General features: G+C 48.2%; 1 protein-coding gene across 1 annotated transcript in view; it reads left to right on the forward strand.

The window, feature by feature from the left end:
* The window catches only part of LOC120933816 (asialoglycoprotein receptor 1-like), a 70,759-nt gene extending 49,701 nt beyond the window's left edge, over nt 1–21,058 (forward strand). The window contains exons 3-9 of the mRNA XM_040347214.1: nt 1,976–2,071; nt 2,167–2,223; nt 2,398–2,469; nt 10,162–10,236; nt 14,918–15,069; nt 17,537–17,643; nt 19,209–21,058. Of these exons, the coding sequence (XP_040203148.1) occupies nt 1,976–2,071; nt 2,167–2,223; nt 2,398–2,469; nt 10,162–10,236; nt 14,918–15,069; nt 17,537–17,643; nt 19,209–19,362 (713 nt within the window). The 3' untranslated portion in view covers nt 19,363–21,058. The remainder of the gene's footprint in view (nt 1–1,975; nt 2,072–2,166; nt 2,224–2,397; nt 2,470–10,161; nt 10,237–14,917; nt 15,070–17,536; nt 17,644–19,208) is intronic.
* Nucleotides 21,059–22,398: the final 1,340 nt, after the last annotated feature.

A 22,398-nucleotide genomic window follows, 5' to 3' on the forward strand; every position in this document is an offset into this window, starting at 1 on the left:
GCACTTCCTTTGCCTAGGCACTCCCGATCTCAATGCACTTCCCTTGCCTAGGCACTCCCGATCTCAATGCACTTCCTTTGCCTAGGCGCTCCCGATCTCAATGCACTTCCCTTGCCTAGGCACTCCCGATCTCAATACACTTCCCTTGCCTAGGCGCTCCCGATCTCAATACACTTCCTTTGCCTAGGCACTCCCGATCTCAATACACTTCCTTTGCCTAGGCGCTCCCGATCTCAATGCACTTCCCTTGCCTAGGCACTCCCGATCTCAATGCACTTCCTTTGCCTAGGCGCTTCCGATCTCAATGTTGCTGCCGCCCACAATTCAAATGTCCGGCTCCCTGGTGATCGCCGGCCATCTGAATAACGGCAGCTGGTTGGCTTTGGAAGTGCCTATCAGGCTGTAATCGGCTTCCAAATAGTTAACCAGGGGGCGCACGGGGGGTTCCCTGGTTAACACTGACAGGCGTCTCAGCCAATCATAATCACCGGTTCTAGTTACCAGTAGCCTGATTGGCTGAAGCGTCATCAAGGGCGGGAGAAGACATCGAGGGACGGTGGAAGCAGGGTGGCTGACCCCAGAAAGGTAAGTGTCGGGCGGGATGGGTCATTTTACAAGGGAAAGTGGCTGCATTTGCGCCGATTGATGGCATGACACAGTGGCTGTGTTTGGCATGGCACAGTGGTGACAATTGATAGGCACAGTGGTGATAAATGATGGCACAGTGGTGACAATTGATGGGCACAGTGGTGACAATGGGCACAGTGGTGATAAATGATGGCACAGTGGTGACAATTGATGGGCACAGTGGTGACAATGGGCACAGTGGTGATAAATGATGGCACAGTGGTGACAATTGATGGGCACAGTGGTGACAATGGGCACAGTGGTGATAAATGATGGCACAGTGGTGACAATTGATGGCATGGCACCGTGGTGACAATTGATGGGCACAGTGGTGACAATGGGCACAGTGGTGATACATGATGGCACAGTGGTGATAAATGATGGCACAGTGGTGACAATTGATGGCATGGCACAGTGGTGACAATTGATGGCACAGTGGCTGAATTTGATGGCATGGCACAGTGGTGACAATGGGCACAGTGGTGATAAATGATGGCACAGTGGTGACAATTGATGGCATGGCACAGTGGTGATAAATGATGGCACAGTGACTGTGTTTGATGGGCACAGTGAGTCTGCAGATAAGCCGACCTAACTCTGAATCTACGCCGGCGTTTGTTTAAGTGTATTCTCTAACAGAGATACACTTAAACAAAGCTAAGATAGGCCGGCTTGCGCCGTTCTATCTTAGCTTGCAATGTTTCTGGTGGCTGCTAGATGGCGCTTCCATTGCGGCCGGCGTAGATTATGTAAATGAGGGGATACGCCGATTCCCGACGATTTACGAGCGCACGCCGGGCCTACACCGTCGAGTTACGTAGTTTCCGTACGTGATAGGCCGCCTAAAGTTATTCCACCTATGAGGTGGAATAACAATGTTAAGTATGGCCGCCGTTCCCGCCGCGAGGTTCGATTTTTTTTACGTTGTTTGCGCAAGTCGTCCGCGAATCGGGATTTACGCCGTTTACGTACGCGTCAAAATAAATAGGCCCGTACGACCTAGTTAGCCGCAATGCGCACTGGGAAATGTAGACGCCCGGCGCATGCGCAGTACGCAAAAATGTTGAAAAACGTACACGCCCCCCTCCCAGTCATTTGAATTAGGCGCGCTTACGCCCGCTCGTTTTAGGCTACGCCGCCGAAAATTTGAAGGTAAGTGGTTTGAGAATCACTACTAGCCTAAATAATTTACGGCGGTGTAGCCTAAAAAGACTAGGCTAGGCCGTCCTAATTTTAGGCCTTTGTATGTGAATCTACCCATGAGTGTTCACTGACACGGCACCACGCTGCACCTCCGCACAAGTAGACAGGGGTGTCCGATGTGAAAGATTGACTTTGTCTCCGGCAGGTGAGGGGGTGGATCAGACAGATTACATCATGGAGGTGAAGCTGAGGAATCTGAGTCTAGGGGTGCAATCCAGAGTGAAGGACCTGTCCCAGCATGGTAAGATGGACCTCCACGTGGTGACGGGAGTGACTCTAGGCAATGGGGGGGGGGGGTCTGCTCTGCTCACCAACTTATATGTTCTCTTCCACCAGATTCCTCGATGATGGAAAAACTGAAGGCCTTGGAAACCTTTGTGAAGGACCTTAGGAGTGAGTTGGTGGTGTTGGGGGTTGTTGTAAAGAGGGGTTATGTAGAGAGTGGGGAGCTATGACCCCTCAACGCACTCGGGATAAATCCGATGTGCTATGTGTGGGGCTCACGGGGATGTAGGAACACGAGAAAATTGTATTTATAACCCGATATTGGTGTATCTTTTTCTGCAGAATCGGATGTGATGAGTAAAGTGGTGGAAATTGAGTCTTCCATGAAACGTATCTTATCTGATGAAATAGCAGGTAATTACAGATTCTAATAATGAAGGGGGACCTATAATGGTCTCAGTAGATGACCCTATCAAAGCCTCCAGCTGTCCCGATACCAACAGATCCTGATTACCGGACCCAGGGCCGCCATCGGGAGGGTACAGGCATTACACCTGTAAGGGGCCTAACTGGCCCCCCTCACGTTTATTTATTTGTTTGCATTACACCTGTAAGGGGCCCGATGGTCCCCAGGGCCTCTTACAGGTCGGCTGGCCCCCTCCTGTTTTTTTTTTATTATTATTTATTTATTTTTGCATTACACCTGTAAGGGACCCGATGGTCCCCAGGGTCCCTTACAGGTCCAGCTGGCCCCCCTACTGGTTTTCTTTTAAATGTATCGATTTTTTGCATTACACCTGTAAGGGGCCCGATGGTCCCCAGGGCCCCTTACAGGCCCAGCTGGCCCCCCTCCCCTTTTTTTAAATTGATTTTTTGCATTACTCCTGTAAGGGGCCCAATGGTCCCCAGGGCCCCTTACAGGTCCAGCTGGCCCCCCTACTGTTTTTCGTTTAAATTTATAAATTTTTTGCATTACATCTGTAAGGGGCTCGATGGTCCCCAGGGCCCCTTACAGGCCCAGCTGGTCCCCCTACTGTTTTTCTTCTAAATGTATCGATTTTTTGCATTACACCTGTAAGGAACCCGATGGTCCCCAGGGCCCCTTACAGGCCCAGCTGGCCCCCCTCCCGTTTTTTTTTTATTGATTTTTTGCATTACTCCTGTAAGGGGTCCAATGGTCCCCAGGGTCCCTTACAGGCCCAGCTGGCCCCCCTACTGTTTTTCTTTTAAATTTATCGATTTTTTGCATTACATCTGTAAGGGGCCCGATGGTCTCCAGGGCCCCTTACAGGCCGGCTGGTCCCCTCCCGTTTTTTTTTAAATGATTATTTATTTATTTTTGCATTACACCTGTAAGGGGCCCAATGGTCCCCAGGGCCCCTTACAGGCCCAGATGCCCCCCCTACTGTTTTTTTAAATGTATTCTTTGCATTACACCTGTAAGGGGCCCGATGGCCCCCAGGGCCCCTTACAGGCTGGCTGGTCCCCTCCCGTTTTTTTTTTTAATTATTATTTATTTATTTTTGCATTACACCTGTAAGGGGCCCAATGGTCCCCAGGGCCCCTTACAGGCCCAGATGGCCCCCCTACTGTTTTTCTTTTAAATTTATCGATTTTTTGCATTACACCTGTAAGGGGCCCGATGGTCCCCCGGGCCCCTTACAGGCCCAAATGTGGTCCCCTCACGTTTTATTTTATTATTATTTGTAACGGAACGTCCCACACTCCACTTGAGTGCTTCCGTCATATACTGCTTCCTATCAGTCTGGATAGAGATATCAGATATTCCAGCTGCTCACAAGCACACAACGAGACAAGACTTGTTTGTCTGCTGAACATGGAGAGTTTAATAGAACCAAAAATACAACCTTATATACCGTTTAAAAAGGAGGTAACCAGAACATAAATGAACATGAGCTAATTAACTAATCATTTACCCAGACTAGGCGACTCATAGATGTGACCTTTCACGGTAGACGTCACGTCTCCTTGCTCACCTGCTATACAATACACATTATCATGTTTTTTTTTGCATTACACTTGTAAGGGGCCCGATGGTCCCCCGGGCCCCTTACAGGCCCAGCTGGCCCCCTACTGTTTTTATTTTAAATGTATCAATTTTTTTGCATTACACCTGTAAGGGGCCTGATGGTCCCCAGGGCCCCTTACAGGCCCGGGTGGTCCCCTCCCGGGTTTTTTTTATTATTATTTGTAACATAACGTCCCACACTCCGCTTGAGTGCTTCCATCATATACCGCTTCCTATCAGTCTGGATATAGATATCAGATATTCCAGCTGCTCTCAAGCACACAACGAGACAAGACTTGTTTGTCTGCTGAACATGGAGTGTTTAATAGAACCAAGAATACAACCTTATATACAGTTTAAAGAGGAGGTAACCAGAACATAAATTAACATGAGCTAATTAACTAATCATTTACCCAAACTAGGCGACTCATAGATGTGACCTTTCACGGTAGATGTCACGTCTCCTCGCTCACCTGCTATACAATACACACTATCACGTTTTTTTTGTTTTGCATTACACCTGTAAGGGGCCCAATGGTCCACAGGGCCCCTTACTGTTTTTCTTTTAAATGTATCAATTTTTTGCAATACACCTGTAAGGGGCCTGATGGTCCCCAAGGCCCCTTACAGGCCCGGGTGGTCCCCTCCTGTTTTTTTTTATTATTATTTGTAACATAACGTCCCACACTCCGCTTGAGTGCTTCCGTCATATACCGCTTCCTATCAATCTGTATAGAGATATCAGATATTCCAGCTGCTCTCAAGCACACAACGAGACGAGACTTGTTTGTCTGCTGAACATGGAGTAATAGAATCAAGAATACAACCTTATATACAGTTTAAAGAGGAGGTAACCAGAACATAAATTAACATGAGCTAATTAACTAAATCATTTACTCAGACTAGGCGACTCATAGATGTGACCTTTCACGGTAGACGTCACGTCTCCTCGCTCACCCTGCTATACAATACACATTATCATAAGTGTAAACACAGGACATCTTCACACAATAGCAGCGTCAATTAGCACAGAGAACAGACAGATGGCTGGAGAGGATGGCATTAGCATCTCCTTACACTGTATGTCCCAACAGTATGAATCAGTCACTCTAATGGCATATACAGGGTCCCCAGCTCACAAAGAGCACCGTTCCCCCAAATGCCAGAGCCCATGATCGCAAGGCAATAGGCTAGCATTCAGTCCCCTCCAAAAGCCTCTGTCCCAGCTGAGTCTGTCACATTATTTATTTATTTTTGCATAACACCTGTACGGGGCCCAATGGTCCCCAGGGCCCCTTACAGGCCCGGCTGGTCCCCTCCCGTTTTTTTATTTTATTTATTTTTTTGCATTACACGAAGCAGCGAAAAACATACAAATGTTGCATCTGTCATTGAAGGCTTATGGTGTCTGTCAAAAGTTCTAAGAAGATTCGACAAGCAGCTAAACTTTACGACGCCGCGATCGTACATTTCCCGGTCAAATGCTCGGCCCATAGGCTATAGAAGAATTTGAATGTTGGTTGACTAGTAATAATAATTTATAAATATAATTATTACTAGTGTCATACAACATAAGAATTCTACTATAGCTCATGGGTGCGACTCCACAATACTCTCCATTACGTGCTCTCATTCACATTCGTTCAGGGGCTCTTTTTTTTTTGTCTTATTTCAAAAGTTTTAATTTTATTAAAAAGAATAACATAAATAAGCAATCTGAACATTGGTACAACAGGAAATGAATTTGTTCTCACAGGATAAGAAACAGGGGGATTCCAAGAGGAAGTCCAGGGGAATTAACAATTACTAGGAGGAACTGAGGCGAGGAGCCTTTCGAGGACATCGGCAAACAATTGAAAAACTCGAAAATTGTCAACCTTGCCCGAAGCATTATCCGGAGTCGTACTCCGGGGAATGTTGGGCGACAGGAAGCCAAAGATTACGACTAGGTCTGGCCAGGGTAGGGCGCTCCCGGGGGAACCCCTTTAGCACCCGGCACCCCAAGGGGATCTAGCTGTGCCAGGTGTGGGTCTCCATGCCTGGTCCTACACCCCCCGCCCTTCTATACATGTCAGCTTCCAATGGACAGGATATTTCAATAATACAACCGTGAAAAAAATTCAAACGTTCCTATACACTTCTGTTACCCAATGTATTCAGAAGTCAAATAAAGGTAGAGAAAAGAGAGAAAAAGTAGAGAGTGGAGAGAGAAATGGGAATTAGGAATTGCCTAACATTAGGTTGTGGGGGATCCTGGTCTGGCCTAGAGATGGTAGAGAGAGATGCCTACTGTCACAATGGTACTGATGTGAGCCCACAGGCGAGCAGGTGACACAGGATCCCCCAGGGTGTGGAATCTAAGGGCCAGCTGGTATTCTGCCAGGGACCCCCTCACAAGGGTTTGGGCTTAGCTACGTGCTGACCCCATGTCACGACCCCCGTGTTCACCCTGCTTGCGAGGAGAGTACCAGAAGAAACATGGATAGATGGATAAAGCAAAGGAGAGCCGGATAGCGACCCAAGGTCGGGGTGGGCAGCAGACAACGTAATCAGGAGAACTCGCAGAGTCGGTACACAAGAGTTCAGTTCACGAGAAGTCAGGTTAAGCAGGTTACAGGAAGGGTGCTCAGAAACAAATGTTGCTCAAGCAACCAGAAACTGGTCTGAGAGGAATTTAAATAGCGAGGCACATGGGGGGCTGGACAGGAAGTAGCAGGAAGGAAGGATATATTAAACAACAGGTGAAGCCGGTGACACACATAGTTGCTGCTGAGTGCAGCTAGAGCTGAACACAAGCATGTGGAACAACAGGTGCCAACCGAACCTACAGCAGTAAAGGTAAGACACAGATCGGCTCCGCAGCTGATCTGTGACACCTACATGTTGTGCCCAGGGTTCCCATGTGGCTTAAATTTTTAGAGTATACTTGAGAGCTCTGATACTCTCAGGCCTGGGCTCTCATACTCTCTGGCCCAAGTTCTGATACTCTCAGGCCCGGGCTCTCATACTCTCTGGCCCGAGCTCTGATACTCTCAGGCCCGAGCTCTGATACTCTCAGGCCTGAGATCTGATACACTCAGGCCGGAAGTCTCATGCTCTCAGGCCCAGACTCTGATACTCTCATGCCCAGACTCTGATACTCTCAGGCCCAGACTCTGATACTCTCAGGCCCAGACTCTAATAATCTCAGGCCTGGGCTCTGATACTCTCAGGCCCAAGCTCTAATACTCTCATGCCCAGACTCTGATACTCTCAGGCCCAGACTCTGATACTCTCAGGCCCAGACTCTAATAATCTCTGACCCGAGCTCTGATACTCTCAGGCCCGGGCTCTCATACTCTCTGGCCCAAGCTCTGATACTCTCAGGCCCGGGCTCTCATACTCTCTGGCCCGAGCTCTGATACTCTCAGGCCCGAGCTCTGATACTCTCAGGCCTGAGATCTGATACACTCAGGCCTGAGCTCTGATACTCTCAGGCCCGGGCTCTCATACTCTCTGGCCCGAGCTCTGATACTCTCAGGCCCGAGCTCTGATACTCTCAGGCCTGAGATCTGATACACTCAGGCCCGAGCTCTGATACTCTCAGGCCCGGGCTCTCATACTCTCTGGCCCAAGCTCTGATACTCTCAGGCCCGAGCTCTGATACTCTCAGGCCTGAGATCTGATACACTCAGGCCCGAGCTCTGATACTCTCAGGCCCGGGCTCTCATACTCTCTGGCCCAAGCTCTGATACTCTCAGGCCCGAGCTCTGATACTCTCAGGCCTGAGATCTGATACACTCAGGCCCGAGCTCTGATACTCTTAGGCCCAAGCTCTGATACTCTCAGGCCCAGACTCTGATACTCTCAGGCCCAGACTCTGATACTCTCAGGCCCAGACTCTGATACTCTCAGGCCCGAGCTCTGATACTCTCAGGCCCGGACTCTAATAATCTCAGGCCTGGGCTCTCATACTCTCAGGCCCGGGCTCTCATATTCTCTGACCCGAGCTCTGATACTCTCAGGCCCGAGCTCTGATACTCTCAGACCCGAGCTCTGATACTCTCAGGCCCAGACTCTGATACTCTCAGGCCCGAGCTCTGATACTCTCAGGCCCGAGCTCTGATACTCTCAGGCCCGGACTCTAATAATCTCAGGCCCGGGCTCTCATACTCTCAGGCCCGGGCTCTCATACTCTCCGACCCAAGCTCTGATACTCTCAGGCCCGAGCTCTGATACTCTCAGACCCGAGCTCTGAGGCCTCGTACACACGACAGAGTTTCTCGGCAGAATTCACCGAGAAACTCGGTCAAAACCTGGATTCTGCCGAGAAACTCTGTCGTCTGTACACTTTTGGCTCGATGGAGCCGCCGAGGAGCTCGTCGAGAAAATAGAGAACATGTTCTCTATTTTCTCGTTGTTCTATGGGAGAAGGCGGCCCGCCGAGCTCCTCGGCGGCTTCATCCCAGAACTCGACGAGGAACTCGACGTGCTTGGCACGTCGAGTTCCTCGGCCGTGTGTACGGGGCCTGATACTCTCAGGCCCGAGCTCTGATAATCTCAGGCTCGAGTTCTGATACTCTCAGGCCCGAGCTCTGATACTCTCAGGCCCAAGATCTGATACTCTCAGGCCCGAGATCTGATACTCTCAGGCCAGAGATCTGATACTCTCAGGCCAGAGATCTGATACTCTCAGGCCCGAACTCTCCATTCCGGACCACTGTCTTTATTATCACAAGACCAGTGGGTCAGACCTAAAGGCAACCTGCCAAAACCAGAGAACCAGGAAGAATATTAACCCTTATTCTCCTGTCCGGTCAGCACCTAACTAGCACATGCTTGAACCTTCCTACAAACCTAAAATGTCCATCTCCCAATACCTGAATCAGGCTTTCCTGGTGGAGATGTGAAGAACCCAAATCTGTAGAGAGAAGGGTTTGCTTTCTTCAGTTCCACTTGGACAGTGAAACGTCTTTTTAATAGAAATAGACCTGTAACGGTCACCACCGTTTACGACCTTCCATCAACCCACGACAGCTCATCTGACACTCCAACCATCCAACAGACATCAGACATCCCATTTCCCAGAATAATGAGACTTGCTCTGTGTTCTGGTTTCAAATGCAAGACAATTTTAATGGTTAGCTCTCAAGTTTATATACAGTTCAAGCATGAAAGGAACAATCAAACTCTCCACCCACACATCACACCCTGGGGGGGCTTCAATACACCTTCAGATGGGCTAATTGCTAAACATTCCAGTCATTCCGGCGCCGGTCTATAATTATCATGACCTAATCACTGCACCCGAGAAGTCACATTCCTTCATTAACAGAATTCAAACAAAACACCATCACACAATGCATTCCCCTCAAACCACATCTTTAGACAGACGTTCTGTCTCCGCATACAGCTTGACAAGTTCCATTCCACACACACAACAGTATTTAGCATACATCATGAGAGATCCTGGACCAGACTCAATTAGCATGTCAACAGTCTACACAGAGAGATGAGTCATAGAATAAACCAACACTTCGCAATATTTCCTGAAATATGAGCTATCAGTGATGTCCCCTGTCCTGTAATTTAGCATATAATTTCTCAGTCACCCTATGGCCCTATCGGACATAAGGTGACCCTAGACATAAGACTCCTTGGTGACGCCGGTATAGGAGTACCCCTCATCCTTGCAAAGTCTCTGTTTGTCATGGGTCATTCCGTTACAAGACCCCTAAACAAAAACAAATGAAACACATCTCAAACAACCCCTCCCCCCTCAAAAACACAATTGAAATAAAAGGTAGGTTGCTTTTTTTTTTTAAAGCCAATTTTTATTTAGGCAATTGAGAGTTTCCATTCCATCAAAATGTTACTAATGGCAAAATCTATCATTTTTTCGAACCATTTTTAGCTGAACTGGTTACAAATGAAGCGGTTGTCCATTTCTTCCTAGCGCTCTCTTTTCCCGGGGTCTTACTTTTGGGGTCTGCTCCATCTTTTCACACCTTACATTAAAGCCCCATCAGAATCATCTAAAACTCATCTCTCCTCCCCTGTAAAGGAAAAGCTGACATATTCATTTATTTTTATTTCAGGTTCTTTATCCAATGATCATCAGAGGATTTTGGCAGCTCTGGGTGACCTGGCTGATGAGATCTGGAAAGGGAACAGTAAGTGTATCTTATACATCTTACCTACCAAGCCATCATTTCCCCAAATGCCAATGAAGTCACAATGCTCCACTCTGCCCGGCCTTTTCAGGTCTGGGATATATGATGTAGCCACGCCCCCGTAGGGGTTGCTGAATTTTGTGGTTCACCTGACACCCTGCCCATCCCGGCATTCAATCTCTCAGGCACTCAGAGACATAGAACAGTCCATAAGCTTTGTTTTTTTTGTTTTATTGAGGGCATTGATCTTGGAAGGGAAAGGGAAATTATGGGATGTCCAGGAGATTTAGTGTAACTTGCTTGGGACTTCTATAGACACTCCTGTATATACACTCCAGTCTTCTCTCCAGCACAAACTCTTGCTTAAGACCTCTTTCCCTTACTCCTCCATCACTTCGCTTGCTGCAGACTGTTACTCCTCCAGACTAGCTAGCACTGCATGGTTAGGCCTGACACTAACTCAGCCAGGCCTTAGTGGATTGCCTTTTGCGGGCAGGGGCCCCTGTGGTGTAGAAATTGTTCAGGTGCTAACTGTCCTCTATTCAGCTACCAATCCCAGATAGCTCTCTTCAGGCCCTGACAGCCAGCCTCTTTCCACTGCCCTTCCCACAGTCCTCTCTTCTGGTCCTGCACCCATCTCTCAACCATCAAACTCACAGTTCTCTCAGGCCTGCCCCCCCCCCCCCAGTCCTCCCAACTGTGCTCACTCACCAGCCCTCTAGGCTGCGACCAGTTGTCTTCCCTGGAGTCTCTTAACAGTGTTCTCTCCCGCTGCCCTCTCTTTGCACTCGCATGTGCCTCTCCTTCCAGGATCTTGTGAATCCTCCTGGATGCACCCGAGCCCCAGCCCAGGGTCACCCCCCCCCCCCAGATTGGGGAGCTCCCGATGGGCCCCAACAGCCTCCACACTCTCCCACTCCAGCTCTTCCACCCGACAACTTCCCCCCAGCTTGGCTGACCCTGGGTATTTAAAGGAGGCCTGCCCCCTGCCAATCCAAGTTGGACATTGGTCAAGGTTCCACCTCTCCTCTCCTCCTCTCTTTCTAGCACAATACAATAACTCACAATACACATTTCATCAATAGACCTTCACACAATACAGGGTCAATTAGCACAAGCCACAATGAAAGATCCTTAGAAGTTAGTCTGGATTCAATACACATTTCACAGTAGCAGACTTAATCACCACAATAGACAATAGAATGCAATCACAGCAAGCTTTATAGTACACTACATCCAACACACAATATATATACAATATATACAATATATAACGAGTGGGGTTCTCATTCACCCTGTGCCCCTATTAGAGACACAGGGTGATCTACACATAAGAGGCATCGGGGAGATTCTGGGTCCCATGGGCCCTTCCGTTACATCTCTCCCCTTTCGGCAGGAGACTAACACAGGAGGAGACCCCAGACGGGTAGACTCCGAAGTTAGTCCATAGTTCCAGTCCTCCAATGCTGGTATCCATACAGTACCCCAAATAAATTGCTCCAAACAGAGCATTACTCACCCAGCCAACCTCTGCCTCTCTCAGAGAACATGCCTGCCGCTGGGGAGAGGCCTGGACTGGCCCTTCTCCCTGGAGTCCTTTCAGCCGCTGGAGAGAAGACAGGGTGACTGGGCTCAGTATATCATGCTGTTGGGGATCTGGGCCAACTGCCCCCCATCCCTGGGGTGTTTAAGTGGAGACTGAAGTTCCATCCACATGTGGTAGGGGAAAATCCCCCGGTGCTTGCAAAGCAATGCTGACATCCTCCAGTCTCAGTGCCGCACCATTTTCTGGGGTTGTGTCAGTGAAGACCGAAGTCCCATCCACTACCACAGGAACTTCCTCTTCTGTTAGTTAGGAGCAGAGGCCTGTGGCAATCTGCTCTGTTGCCAGCTCTTCTGCTGGGCTGCTGTGAGTGGAGACCACAGTCCCATCCACCGATATCAGCTTAAGCTGCAGTTGTGTGCAGCGGCCAGTAGCATACTGCCCTGCTGCCAGTGATTCATCTGGGAGTAAAAGCTTTACAACCTCAGCTTGTTGGGTGCTGGGCAGAGATTGGCAGCACTCTGCCCTGTTGCCAGTACTTGAGCTGGCGATGCATAATCCATAACAACCTCTGAACAGTCCATTAAGTCCATACATTCTGTAATATGTGGCTGGGGAGATGAGCCAACTGCCCCAGCCCCCTGGAACTCCACATCATTCGCTGCGGCTTTAGGGATGGGAATCTTCAGATTTTCCACTGCCGACTCATCAGCCAGAATTTCAGAGTTGTCAGCTGATATTTCCTGATAGTCCCAGGCAAAGGGAGCCCCACCCTGCTGCTGAGCAGAGTCTAGCAGCTGTCTGTAGGCGATCTCCAGCTACATCCAACACACAATATATAAAAAATATATACAATATATACCGAGTGGGGTTCTCATTCACCATGTGCCCCTATTAGAGACACAGGGTGATCTACACATACAGTTGTATTCAAAATTATTCAACCCCCACTGAAATTGATTGTTTTGCCCAGTTTGACATTGATTTTGATCATTCAGTCATCCTGCTTACAATTACATCAAAGAGGCACGTGTAGGTCAGACAAATATAACATAACATTTATAATGAAATAACCACAAATGTCTTTTCTGTGCTCACATCATTATCAGTTTTATTCAACCCCCGAGTGACATTCAATCTTAGTACTTAGTACAACATCCTTTTACAGTTATAACAGCTTTTAAACTTGAAGCATAGCTTGACACAAGTGTCTTGCAGCGATCTACGGGTATCTTCGCCCATTCGTCATGGGCAAAAGCCTCCAGTTCAGTCACATTCTTAGGCTTGCACACTGCAACTGCTTTCTTTAATTCCCACCAGAGGTTCTCAATCGGATTTAAGTCTGGTGACTGTGATGGCCACTCCAAAATGTTCCAGCCTTTAATCTGCAACCATGCTCTAGTGGACTTGGAGGTATGCTTGGGATCATTGTCCTGTTGAAAGGTCCAACGTCTCCCAAGCCTCAGGTTTGTGACGGACTGCATCACATTGTCATCCAATATCTCCTGGTACTGAAGAGAATTCATGGTACCTTGCACACGCTGAAGCTTCCCTGTACCTGCAGAAGCAAAACAGCACCAAAGCATGATTGACCCCCCACCATGCTTCACAGTAGGCAAGGTGTTCTTTTCATCATAGGCCTTGTTCTTCCTCCTCCAAACATAGCGTTGATCCATGGGCCCAAACACTTCTAATTTTGTTTCATCAGTCCACAGAACACAATCCCAAAACTTCTGTGGTTTGTCCACATGACTTTTGGCATACTGCAGTCGACTCTTCTTATTCTTTGGAGACAGCAAGGGGGTGCGCCTGGGAGTTCTGGCATGGAGGCCTTCATTATGCAGTGTGCGCCGTATTGTCTGAGCAGAGACTTCAGTACCCACATCTGACAAATCTTTTCTCAGTTCCTCAGCAGTCACAAGGGGACTTTTCTCCACTCTACGCTTCAGGTAGCGCACAGCAGTCGAAGTCAGCATCTTCTTTCTGCCACGACCAGGTAGCGTTTCAACAGTGCCCTTTGCCTTGAATTTGCGAATGATGCTTCCTATGGTGTCTCTTGGTATGTTTAACATCTTTGCAATCTTCTTATAGCCATTGCCCTTCCTGTGAAGAGTAATCACCTCTTCTCTTGTCTTCCTGGACCATTCTCTTGACTTCACCATGTTTGTAACCACACCAGTAAATGTCTAGAAGGAGCTGAGTATCACAGTCATTTTAAAGCTGCCTAATTGGTGCTTATTAGGCTTTATTGCTGCTCCCTGACATCCACAGGTGTTTTCAATATCTGATTGAAAACACTTCAATGAACCTCTGTTCTTCAGAGTGGTAGTCTTTTTAAGGGGTTGAATAATTGTGTAAATGAAGAATTCACAAAAGAAACATTTACTACTGTATTACAAAACCAATTGATGTCATTTTAGTTGCATATGGTTCTTTAAGAAGTCCTTGTAGGATTTAATTCTGAATACAATTACAAATGTACACTAAATTCCCTAAAACCCTTTACAGCATTGGGGGGTTGAATAATTTTGAACACAACTGTAAGAGGCATCGGGGAGCTTCTGGGTCCCATGGGCCCTTATGTTACATTGGGAATGAAGGACCTGAGTTATGGGGGATGGAGGACCTCAGTTATGGAGGATGGGGGGATCTCAGTTAGGAGGGCTGGGGGACCTCCATTATGGGGGATGGAGGACCATGTTATGGGGGATGAAAGAACTTAGTTATGGGGGATGGAGGATCACAGTTAGGGGGGTTGAAGGACCTCAGTTTTGGGGGATGGAGGATCTCATTTATGGAAGATTGAGGAGTTCCGTTAGGGGGGCTGGAGGACCTAAGTTATGAGGGCTTGAGGACCTTAGCTATGAAAGATGAAGGACTCCTAATATGGGGACCTCAGTTGGGGGTGGGGTGTGAATAGTGATACTGTCAGAGGGGTAAGGATAGTAGTAGGGTTGGTAGTGTGAGTGGGGAGTGTAGATAAACTCATAAGACTTTTCCTTAGTGAACTCAATGTACAGGTATATGGAAATGGTCGTGATATAAACACACATGTTGAACTGGAGGGACCGATATCTTTATTCAACCTTACCAACTATATAACTCTCTTCCCTTCTCGGTTATTCTCCTTTCTCTCAGGTTCGGTGGATCCATTGTGTGATAAAGGCTGGCTGCACCAAGGCACAAGCTGCTACTACCGGTTCCCTAAAATACAACCATGGATGGATGCCAAGAAAAGCTGTGAGGACAAGAAAGCCCACCTGGTGGTCATTAATAGCCAGGAAGAGATGGTGAGTGTAGACAGGAGGAGAATGTAATGAATATTTATATTTTTTGAGATGTGTAATAAGGTGGTAATGAATGGTAGAGGGTGTGCATGCGGACAAGGACAAGAACTGAAGATGTTAACGGATTTCCTGCATACAGAGGAACACAAAGTCCCTCTATAGCAGTGGTCTCCAAACTGCAGCCCTGGGGCCAGATGTGGCCCTTTGCTTGACTTTATCTGGCCCTTGATGTATTATTCCTGCCACTGACACCAACAATGGAGCACTATTCCTTCCACTGGCACCATCAATGGTACACAATTCCTTCCACTGACACCAACAATGGAGCACTATTCCTTCTGCTGACACCAACAATGGAGCTCTATTCCTTCCACTGACACCATCAATGGGACACAATTCCTTCCACTGACACCATCAATGGAGCACTATTCCTTCCACTGGCACCAACATTGGAGCACTATTCCATCCACTGACACCAACAATGGGACATAATTCCTTCCACTGACACCATCAATGGGACACTATTCCTTCCATTGACACCAACAATGGAGCACGATTCTTTGCACTGACACCAACATTGGGGTGCAATTCCTTCCACTGACACCAACAATGGAGCACTATTCCATCCACTGACACCAGCAATGGAGCACTATTCCTTGCACTGACACCAACATTGGGGCGCAATTCCTTCCACTGACACCAACAATGGAACACTATTCCTTCCACTGACACCATCAATGGGGCACAATTCCTTCTACTGAAAACAAAAATGGGTCACTATTCTTCCCACTGCTCCCAACTTTTTACACCCTTAATACCAAAGATCGGGCATGGTTTACTCCCACTGGGCACAGTCCGGGCCTCCTAAAGCCCGAAAAACAGTAAACTGGCCCCTTCTTTAGAAAGTTTGGAGACCCCTGCTCTATAGAGTAGAGCTCTGTATATCAGTCTGGGAGGACTCTACACCGATTTCAAACAAACAAGACGATACTTGTTTAGTTGCTGAACATGGACTGTTTATTAGAACCAGAATACAAGTCTTATATACAGTAGAAGAGGAGGTTCCCACTCCTGCTCATATTACTCTAACAATACACCTGTAACCAGAAACATACATTAACATGAGCTAATTAACTAATCTCCTAAAGCAGCCGATGTGACTCTGGGCCCTCCTGGGCATTGTTATCATAAATCAGGATTTCACTACAGGTCAGACTTGTTGCCACCAAGCTTCACACAGCAGATTATACATTATCATAACAACAACACAGGACACCTTCTCACAATAGCAGGAGCTCCAGCAGGAGTCAGCCCGTCTCCTACATTGTATAGAGGCCAATGTGATCATCTCTCTCAACTAACATGTTGGGTTCAGAATCAAACAAACCAAGAATAGTCTTTACATATATCCTGGGTGTTACTATGTCCATTCGGATTCATGTCCATGCAAATCTCAGGAAATCAAATTTTCTTTCTAACGGAATGGCCCGTAACACCCAGAGACTTCTGAAGGATGTGGGGTACTCCTGTGCCAGCTTCACCAATGACTCTTGAGTCTAGGGTCATCCTATGTCCGATAGGGGCATAGAATAACTGAGAACTGATATCTCGGATTACATGAGATGGGACATTAATGATAATTCATGTTTTGCAGGATATCTTAGAATATTACAAGTTGTTCCTTATGAACAGGTCAATAGACTGTTGAGGTGTTAAATGAGTCGGGCTCCAAAGACATTCCATTGTGTGATGCTAATGACACTGTTTTGTGTGAAAAGTCTATTGATGATAGATGTGGAATGTGACTGAGCACCCTCTAAAGGTCAGACGTCTGTGTATTGTGTATCAGGTGTGAATAGCTTATTGTCGGAGACAGAACGTCTGACACAAGAATGTGTATTATGCAGGTGAATGGCTTATTGTCGGAGTCAGGACGTCTGGGGGATAATTAACTCACCTGAATGTCATTATCTAAAAGAATGTGTAAAGTGGTGGGTGGAGCTGAGTCATTGTCCACTCTTAGTTTCAACTGTATATAACAAGCTGAGTTACCATTAAAAGTAGTCATTCTTTTTGGAACCAGTAACAGAGCTGTGTGCTGTCGCGTTATTCTGGGGAAATCCAATGGGTCCTGCCGGCTGGATTGTCGGATAAGCTGTCGTGGGGAGATGGAATGGAAAATCGTAAACGGTGGTGACCGTTACACTTTCGATCATCAATTTGTAGCAAAACTAATTGCACATATGCTCAGAATGCCGGTCCCGCTGTAACTTTTGGGGCACCTAATCCTGGTTTTGCCTGGCAGGGTTCAGACCTGCTGATTGGTGTGTGGGATCCAACTGACTGTGATGAGGAGATTGGAGTGTAAGCTCCTGCGGTGCAGAGATGGGCAGTACTGTAGGGTTGATAAGAAAATAAACAGAAAATATCAGAAGTCACATTGTAACCGTTTCTATATTATTTTCTGAAGGATTTTCTACGTGTAATATCACGCTCATCGACTTCGTGGATCGGTCTTAAAAAACAAGATGGATCTTGGCAATGGGTGGACGGGACTCCTTTGGACAAGACTCCAAAGTAAGACAATGACCCCCCCCCCCAAATATCAGACTACCTCTTATATAGCTGCACAAGCTGAATGTTCCATCAACGCAAAGTATTTTATTTTCTAGTAGAAAGTTTGGAGACCCCTTCTCTATAGAGTAGAGTAGAGCTCCCGAGAATCGGGTTGTTCGCCCCTCGAGCGCACAGTGGATAGCTGGTTGTTAAGGAGCGGGCTGGGAAGCCTGCTGCCACGCCCTTAACAACGGATCAGTCATCAGCTGTCAGCGGGCTTCCCCACTGATGGCAGATTGAAAAAAAGACCATTGCCGGCAATACAAAAATGTTAAAAATGATGGCACTCCCCCCATCCATTCCAGGCCGTTTGAGTCTGGTTTGGATTTTAAGGGGAACCCCATGCCCAAATTTTAAGAAAAAATGACATAAAAAAAATGACATAAAATCTATACCATGTCTGGCCACGTGCCCTTAACATGATGGGGTGCTTTGGGGCAGGAGGGGGTTTTGGCCTTCCCCCACCCCAAAGCACCGCATACTCATGTTCATGGGGACAAGAACCTTTTCCCTACAAGGTGGGTCTGCGGGCTAGGGGGCTTAATGGAATCTGGATGCCCCTTTACCAAGGGGGTTCCCAGATCCTGTCCCCCCCCATGTGACTGAGTATAGGGTAATTAGTAACCCTACGCATTCACCAAAAAAAAAGTGTCAAAAAGTAATAAAAACAAACACAGTTTTTGAAAATTCCTTTATTAAAAATAAAAATGTAAATGTAGATCCATCATCAGTCACGATGGCCGGCGCACCGCCGTACCCCCCAAAAATAAAAAAACCTCCAGCCATGATGAAGGCTAACCACTGACTGCCTGCTCTGCCGTCTGACAGTTCTTAAATTGTTAGGGGTGGAGCCATCTGGCGACATTTTAGCCTTATTTGTGACCTCACGTAAATGACGCTTCGAACGAACGGCTCCAAATCACGTCGCAAATAGTCAATGCTTTCGACGTGAACGTAACCTACGCCCAGCCCTATTCTGAAACGACTTACGCAAATGACGTAAAACGTGAAAAATACGACGCTGTTCCGACGTCCATACTTAACATCTTTTTGGTGGTTTATCTTTACGCCTGAAAACGCCTTATGTAAACGGCGTATCTTTACTGCGACGGGCGTGCGTACGTTCGTGAATAGGCGTATCCTGCTGATTTACATATTCTAGGCGTAAATCGGCGTACACGCGTAAATAGGCAGCTAAGATACGACGGCGTAGGAGACTTACGCCGGTCGTATCTTTGCAACATTTAAACGTATCTCAGTTTGAGCATACGCTTAAATGTACGACGGCGCGGATTCGGAGTTACGACGGCGTATCTACTGATACGCCGTCGGAACTGTACATGAATCCAGCTAATAGTGTTTGGGGGTTCTGAGTAATTTTCTAGCAAAAAAAAATGATGATTTTTATATGGAGGAGAGAAGTGCCGGAATAGGCCCGGTATAGAAGTGGTTAAAAAAGAAATAAAAAATCACCAGTTCTAGTCGGTACTTTGGCCCGGCCACTGTTTCCTCTTTTTTTCTCGCAGGTTCTGGAAGCCCGGTCAGCCTGATAATTATGTTAATGAATACGAAGATGAAGTGGGAGGTGAAGACTGCGCTCACCTGGTTGATGCGGATAGCTGGTATGACACTCAGTGTTCCCGGAGTTATGGATATATATGCGAGAAGATAATGTCCTAACCTGCTCCGCCGAAACTCCTGAAAGCATCTGACGTCTCCCTCTGCTCATGACCCCTCCACCATCAACAGCGAAGGACAATCCATTGACCATGCAGGACATGCTGGGATTTGTAGTATCTGGGGAATGGGATGGACTTGGTGTCCACAACTGAAATCTTCTTCTCATGAAGGAACTAAATTGTCTGTTGTCAAAGTGCAGTTTGTTCCCAGACCCTTGTGTCCCTCATGTCCCATGTGTCCCATGTCTCCCATGCGTCCCATGTATCCCTTATGTCCCATGTGTCCCTTGTATCCCATGTGTTCCTTGTGTTCCATGTCCCCCATGTGTCCCTTTTGTCCCCTGTGTCCCTTGTAACCCTTGTGTCCCTTGTGTCCCATGTAACCCATTAGTCCCTTGTGTCCCATGTGTCCCTTGTGTCCTATTAGTCCCTTGTGTCCCATTAGTCTCTTGTGTCCCCTTTGTACCTTGTGTCCCCTTTGTACCTTTTGTCCCATGTGTACCATGTGCCCTCTTTGTCCCTTGTGACCCTTGTGTCCCATTAGTCCCTTGTGTCCCATTAGTGCCTTGTGTCCCCTTTGTCCCTTGTGTCCCCTTTGTCCCTTTAGTCCCTTGTGTCCCCTTTTGTCTCTTGTGTCCCTTGTGTCCCATTTGTCCCTTGCGTCCCATTAGTCCCTTGCATCCCTAGCGTCCCTTGTGTCCCTCCTGTCCCATGTGTCCCTTTGCATCCTTTGTGTCCCTTGCATCCCTTGTGTCCCATGTGTCCCTTGCGTCCCTTGCGTCCCATGTGTCCCTTGCATCCCTTGTGTCCCTTGTGTCCCTCATGTCCCATGTGTCCCTTGCATCCCTTGCGTCCCTTGTGTCCCTTGCACCCCTTGCGTCCCATGTTTCCCTTGCATCCCTTGCGTCCCTTGCATCCCTTGTGTCCCATGCATCCCATGTTTCCCTTGCGTCCCTTGCGTCCCATGTGTCCCTTGCATCCCTTGCATCCCTTGTGTCCCTCATGTCCCATGTGTCCCTTGCATCCCTTGCGTCCCTTGTGTCCCTTGCATCCCTTGCATCCCTTGCGTCCCTTGTGTCCCTCGTGTCCCATGTGTCCCTTGCGTCCCTTGCATCCCTTGCGTCCCTTGTGTCCCATGTTTCCCTTGCATCCCTTGCGTCCCTTGTGTCCCTTGCATCCCTTGTGTCCCATGTGTCCCATGCATCCAATGCATTCCTTGCATCCCTTGTATCCCTTGCGTCCCATGTGTCCCTTGCATCCCTTGCGCCCCTTGTGTCCCTTGCATCCCATGTTTCCCTTGCATCCCTTGCGTCCCTTGTGTCCCTTGCATCCCTTGTGTCCCTCGTGTCCCATGTGTCTCATGCATCCCATGCATCCCTTGCATCCCTTGTGTCCCTTGCATCCCTTGTGTCCCTTGCACCCCTTGCGTCCCATGTGTCCCTTGTGTCCTATGTGTCTCTAAGCCTATACACCGGGAGCATGTAGTCCCTCTTATTGAAATAGCATTGAAGTATCACCTCCCGGGTGTGGTCAGAGCAAAGCCAAGAGTGGTGCCAACCACTGCTCTTCAGAGACCACACCTAGTGGGCAGCCATGTATCTTCTGTCTACCTACAAAGACTCTGAAAACACTGCTTTATTCAGAACCTAATCGAAATGTATGAAAAATAATAAAATAAAGAAATATATTAAAAATGATTCAATGATGATAATTGTTCTACTATAGCTTTTTTTACAGAGATAAATATACCCGTATTGAGTGAAATTTATAACACAGGGTGGGGTATAATGGTTCTGTACAATGATTCAAATGCCTGATGTGTAATGTGTTTCTGTGGGTCCTGTTCAACGCATTTCATCGATGGACTTCATCAGTGAAAAGCCTCTTTTGGTGGATAATTTTAAGCATTTGTTTTTACTGTTTAAAATCTAAGGCAGCCTCCCAAAACCAGGGTTCTATGAATCTCAAAGGTTCAAAAGCTGCCAGTGTGCCCATTAAATGCAGTCAGTGTGACCCCCCCGCCCACTCACCCTCTGCCCGGCACTTACCCTGTCTTGGTGGGGCAGCAGGTGACGGCGTCGACTGGGGTCCTTCATGTCTCGTTCATGCACCTGTTTGGCTGAGAGGCGGGTCAGTGTTAGGGAAGCAATGTATTTGCTTCCCTAACACAAGACTGAGTAATCAGTGATCGCACAGCATTGCACCCGATGTTTACCCTTTTAGAAGCCTATTACACAGGCTCTAATCAGGCGCTTCCAAAACACCCCACTGCTGTGATTCATATGCCCAGCGCCCGACAAGGGGCCGGGCACGTGAATAGGGGGCGGCAGCGACTACCATAGATAGATTCATGCAATGCATGAATCTATCTATGTGAGAGAGCAGGAGACGGGGGGCGAGCAGGAGAGGGGGTTGAGCAGGAGAGGGGGGCGAGCAGGAGAGGGGGGTCAGCAGGAGAGGAGGGTGAGCAGGAGAGGCAGGAGAGGGGGCGAGCAGGAGAGGAGGGCGAGCAGGAGAGGGGGCGAGCAGGAGAGGGGGCGAGCAGGAGAGGAGGGTGAGCAGGAGAGGCAGGAGAGGGGGCGAGCAGGAGAGGAGGGCGAGCAGGAGAGGGGGCGAGCAGGAGAGGGGGACGAGCAGGAGAGGGGGCGAGCAGGAGAGGGGGACGAGCAGGAGAGGAGGGGCGAGCAGGAGAGGAGGGCGAGCTGAAGAGGGGGTGAGCAGGAGAGGGGGCGAGCAGGAGAGGGGGGCGAGTAGGAGAGGGGGCGAGCAAGAGAGGGGGCAAGCAAGAGAGGGGGCGAGCAGGAGAGGGGGTGAGCAAGAGAGTGGGTGAGCAAAAGAGGGGGTGAGCAGGAGAGGGGGGACAGCAAGAGAGGGGGCGAGCAGGAGGGGAGTTAACCACAGGGGGCGCTGAAGGGGTTATGTGTGACCTCATGTCTGTTTCTAACTGTAGGGGGTGTGGCTGTAGGTGTGATGTCATTGATTGTGGTTCCCTATATAAGGGAACACACGATCGATGACGGCGCCACAGTGAAGAACG

The sequence above is a fragment of the Rana temporaria genome, chromosome 3 (genome assembly GCF_905171775.1).
Source record: "Rana temporaria chromosome 3, aRanTem1.1, whole genome shotgun sequence".
NCBI lineage: Eukaryota > Metazoa > Chordata > Amphibia > Anura > Ranidae > Rana > Rana temporaria.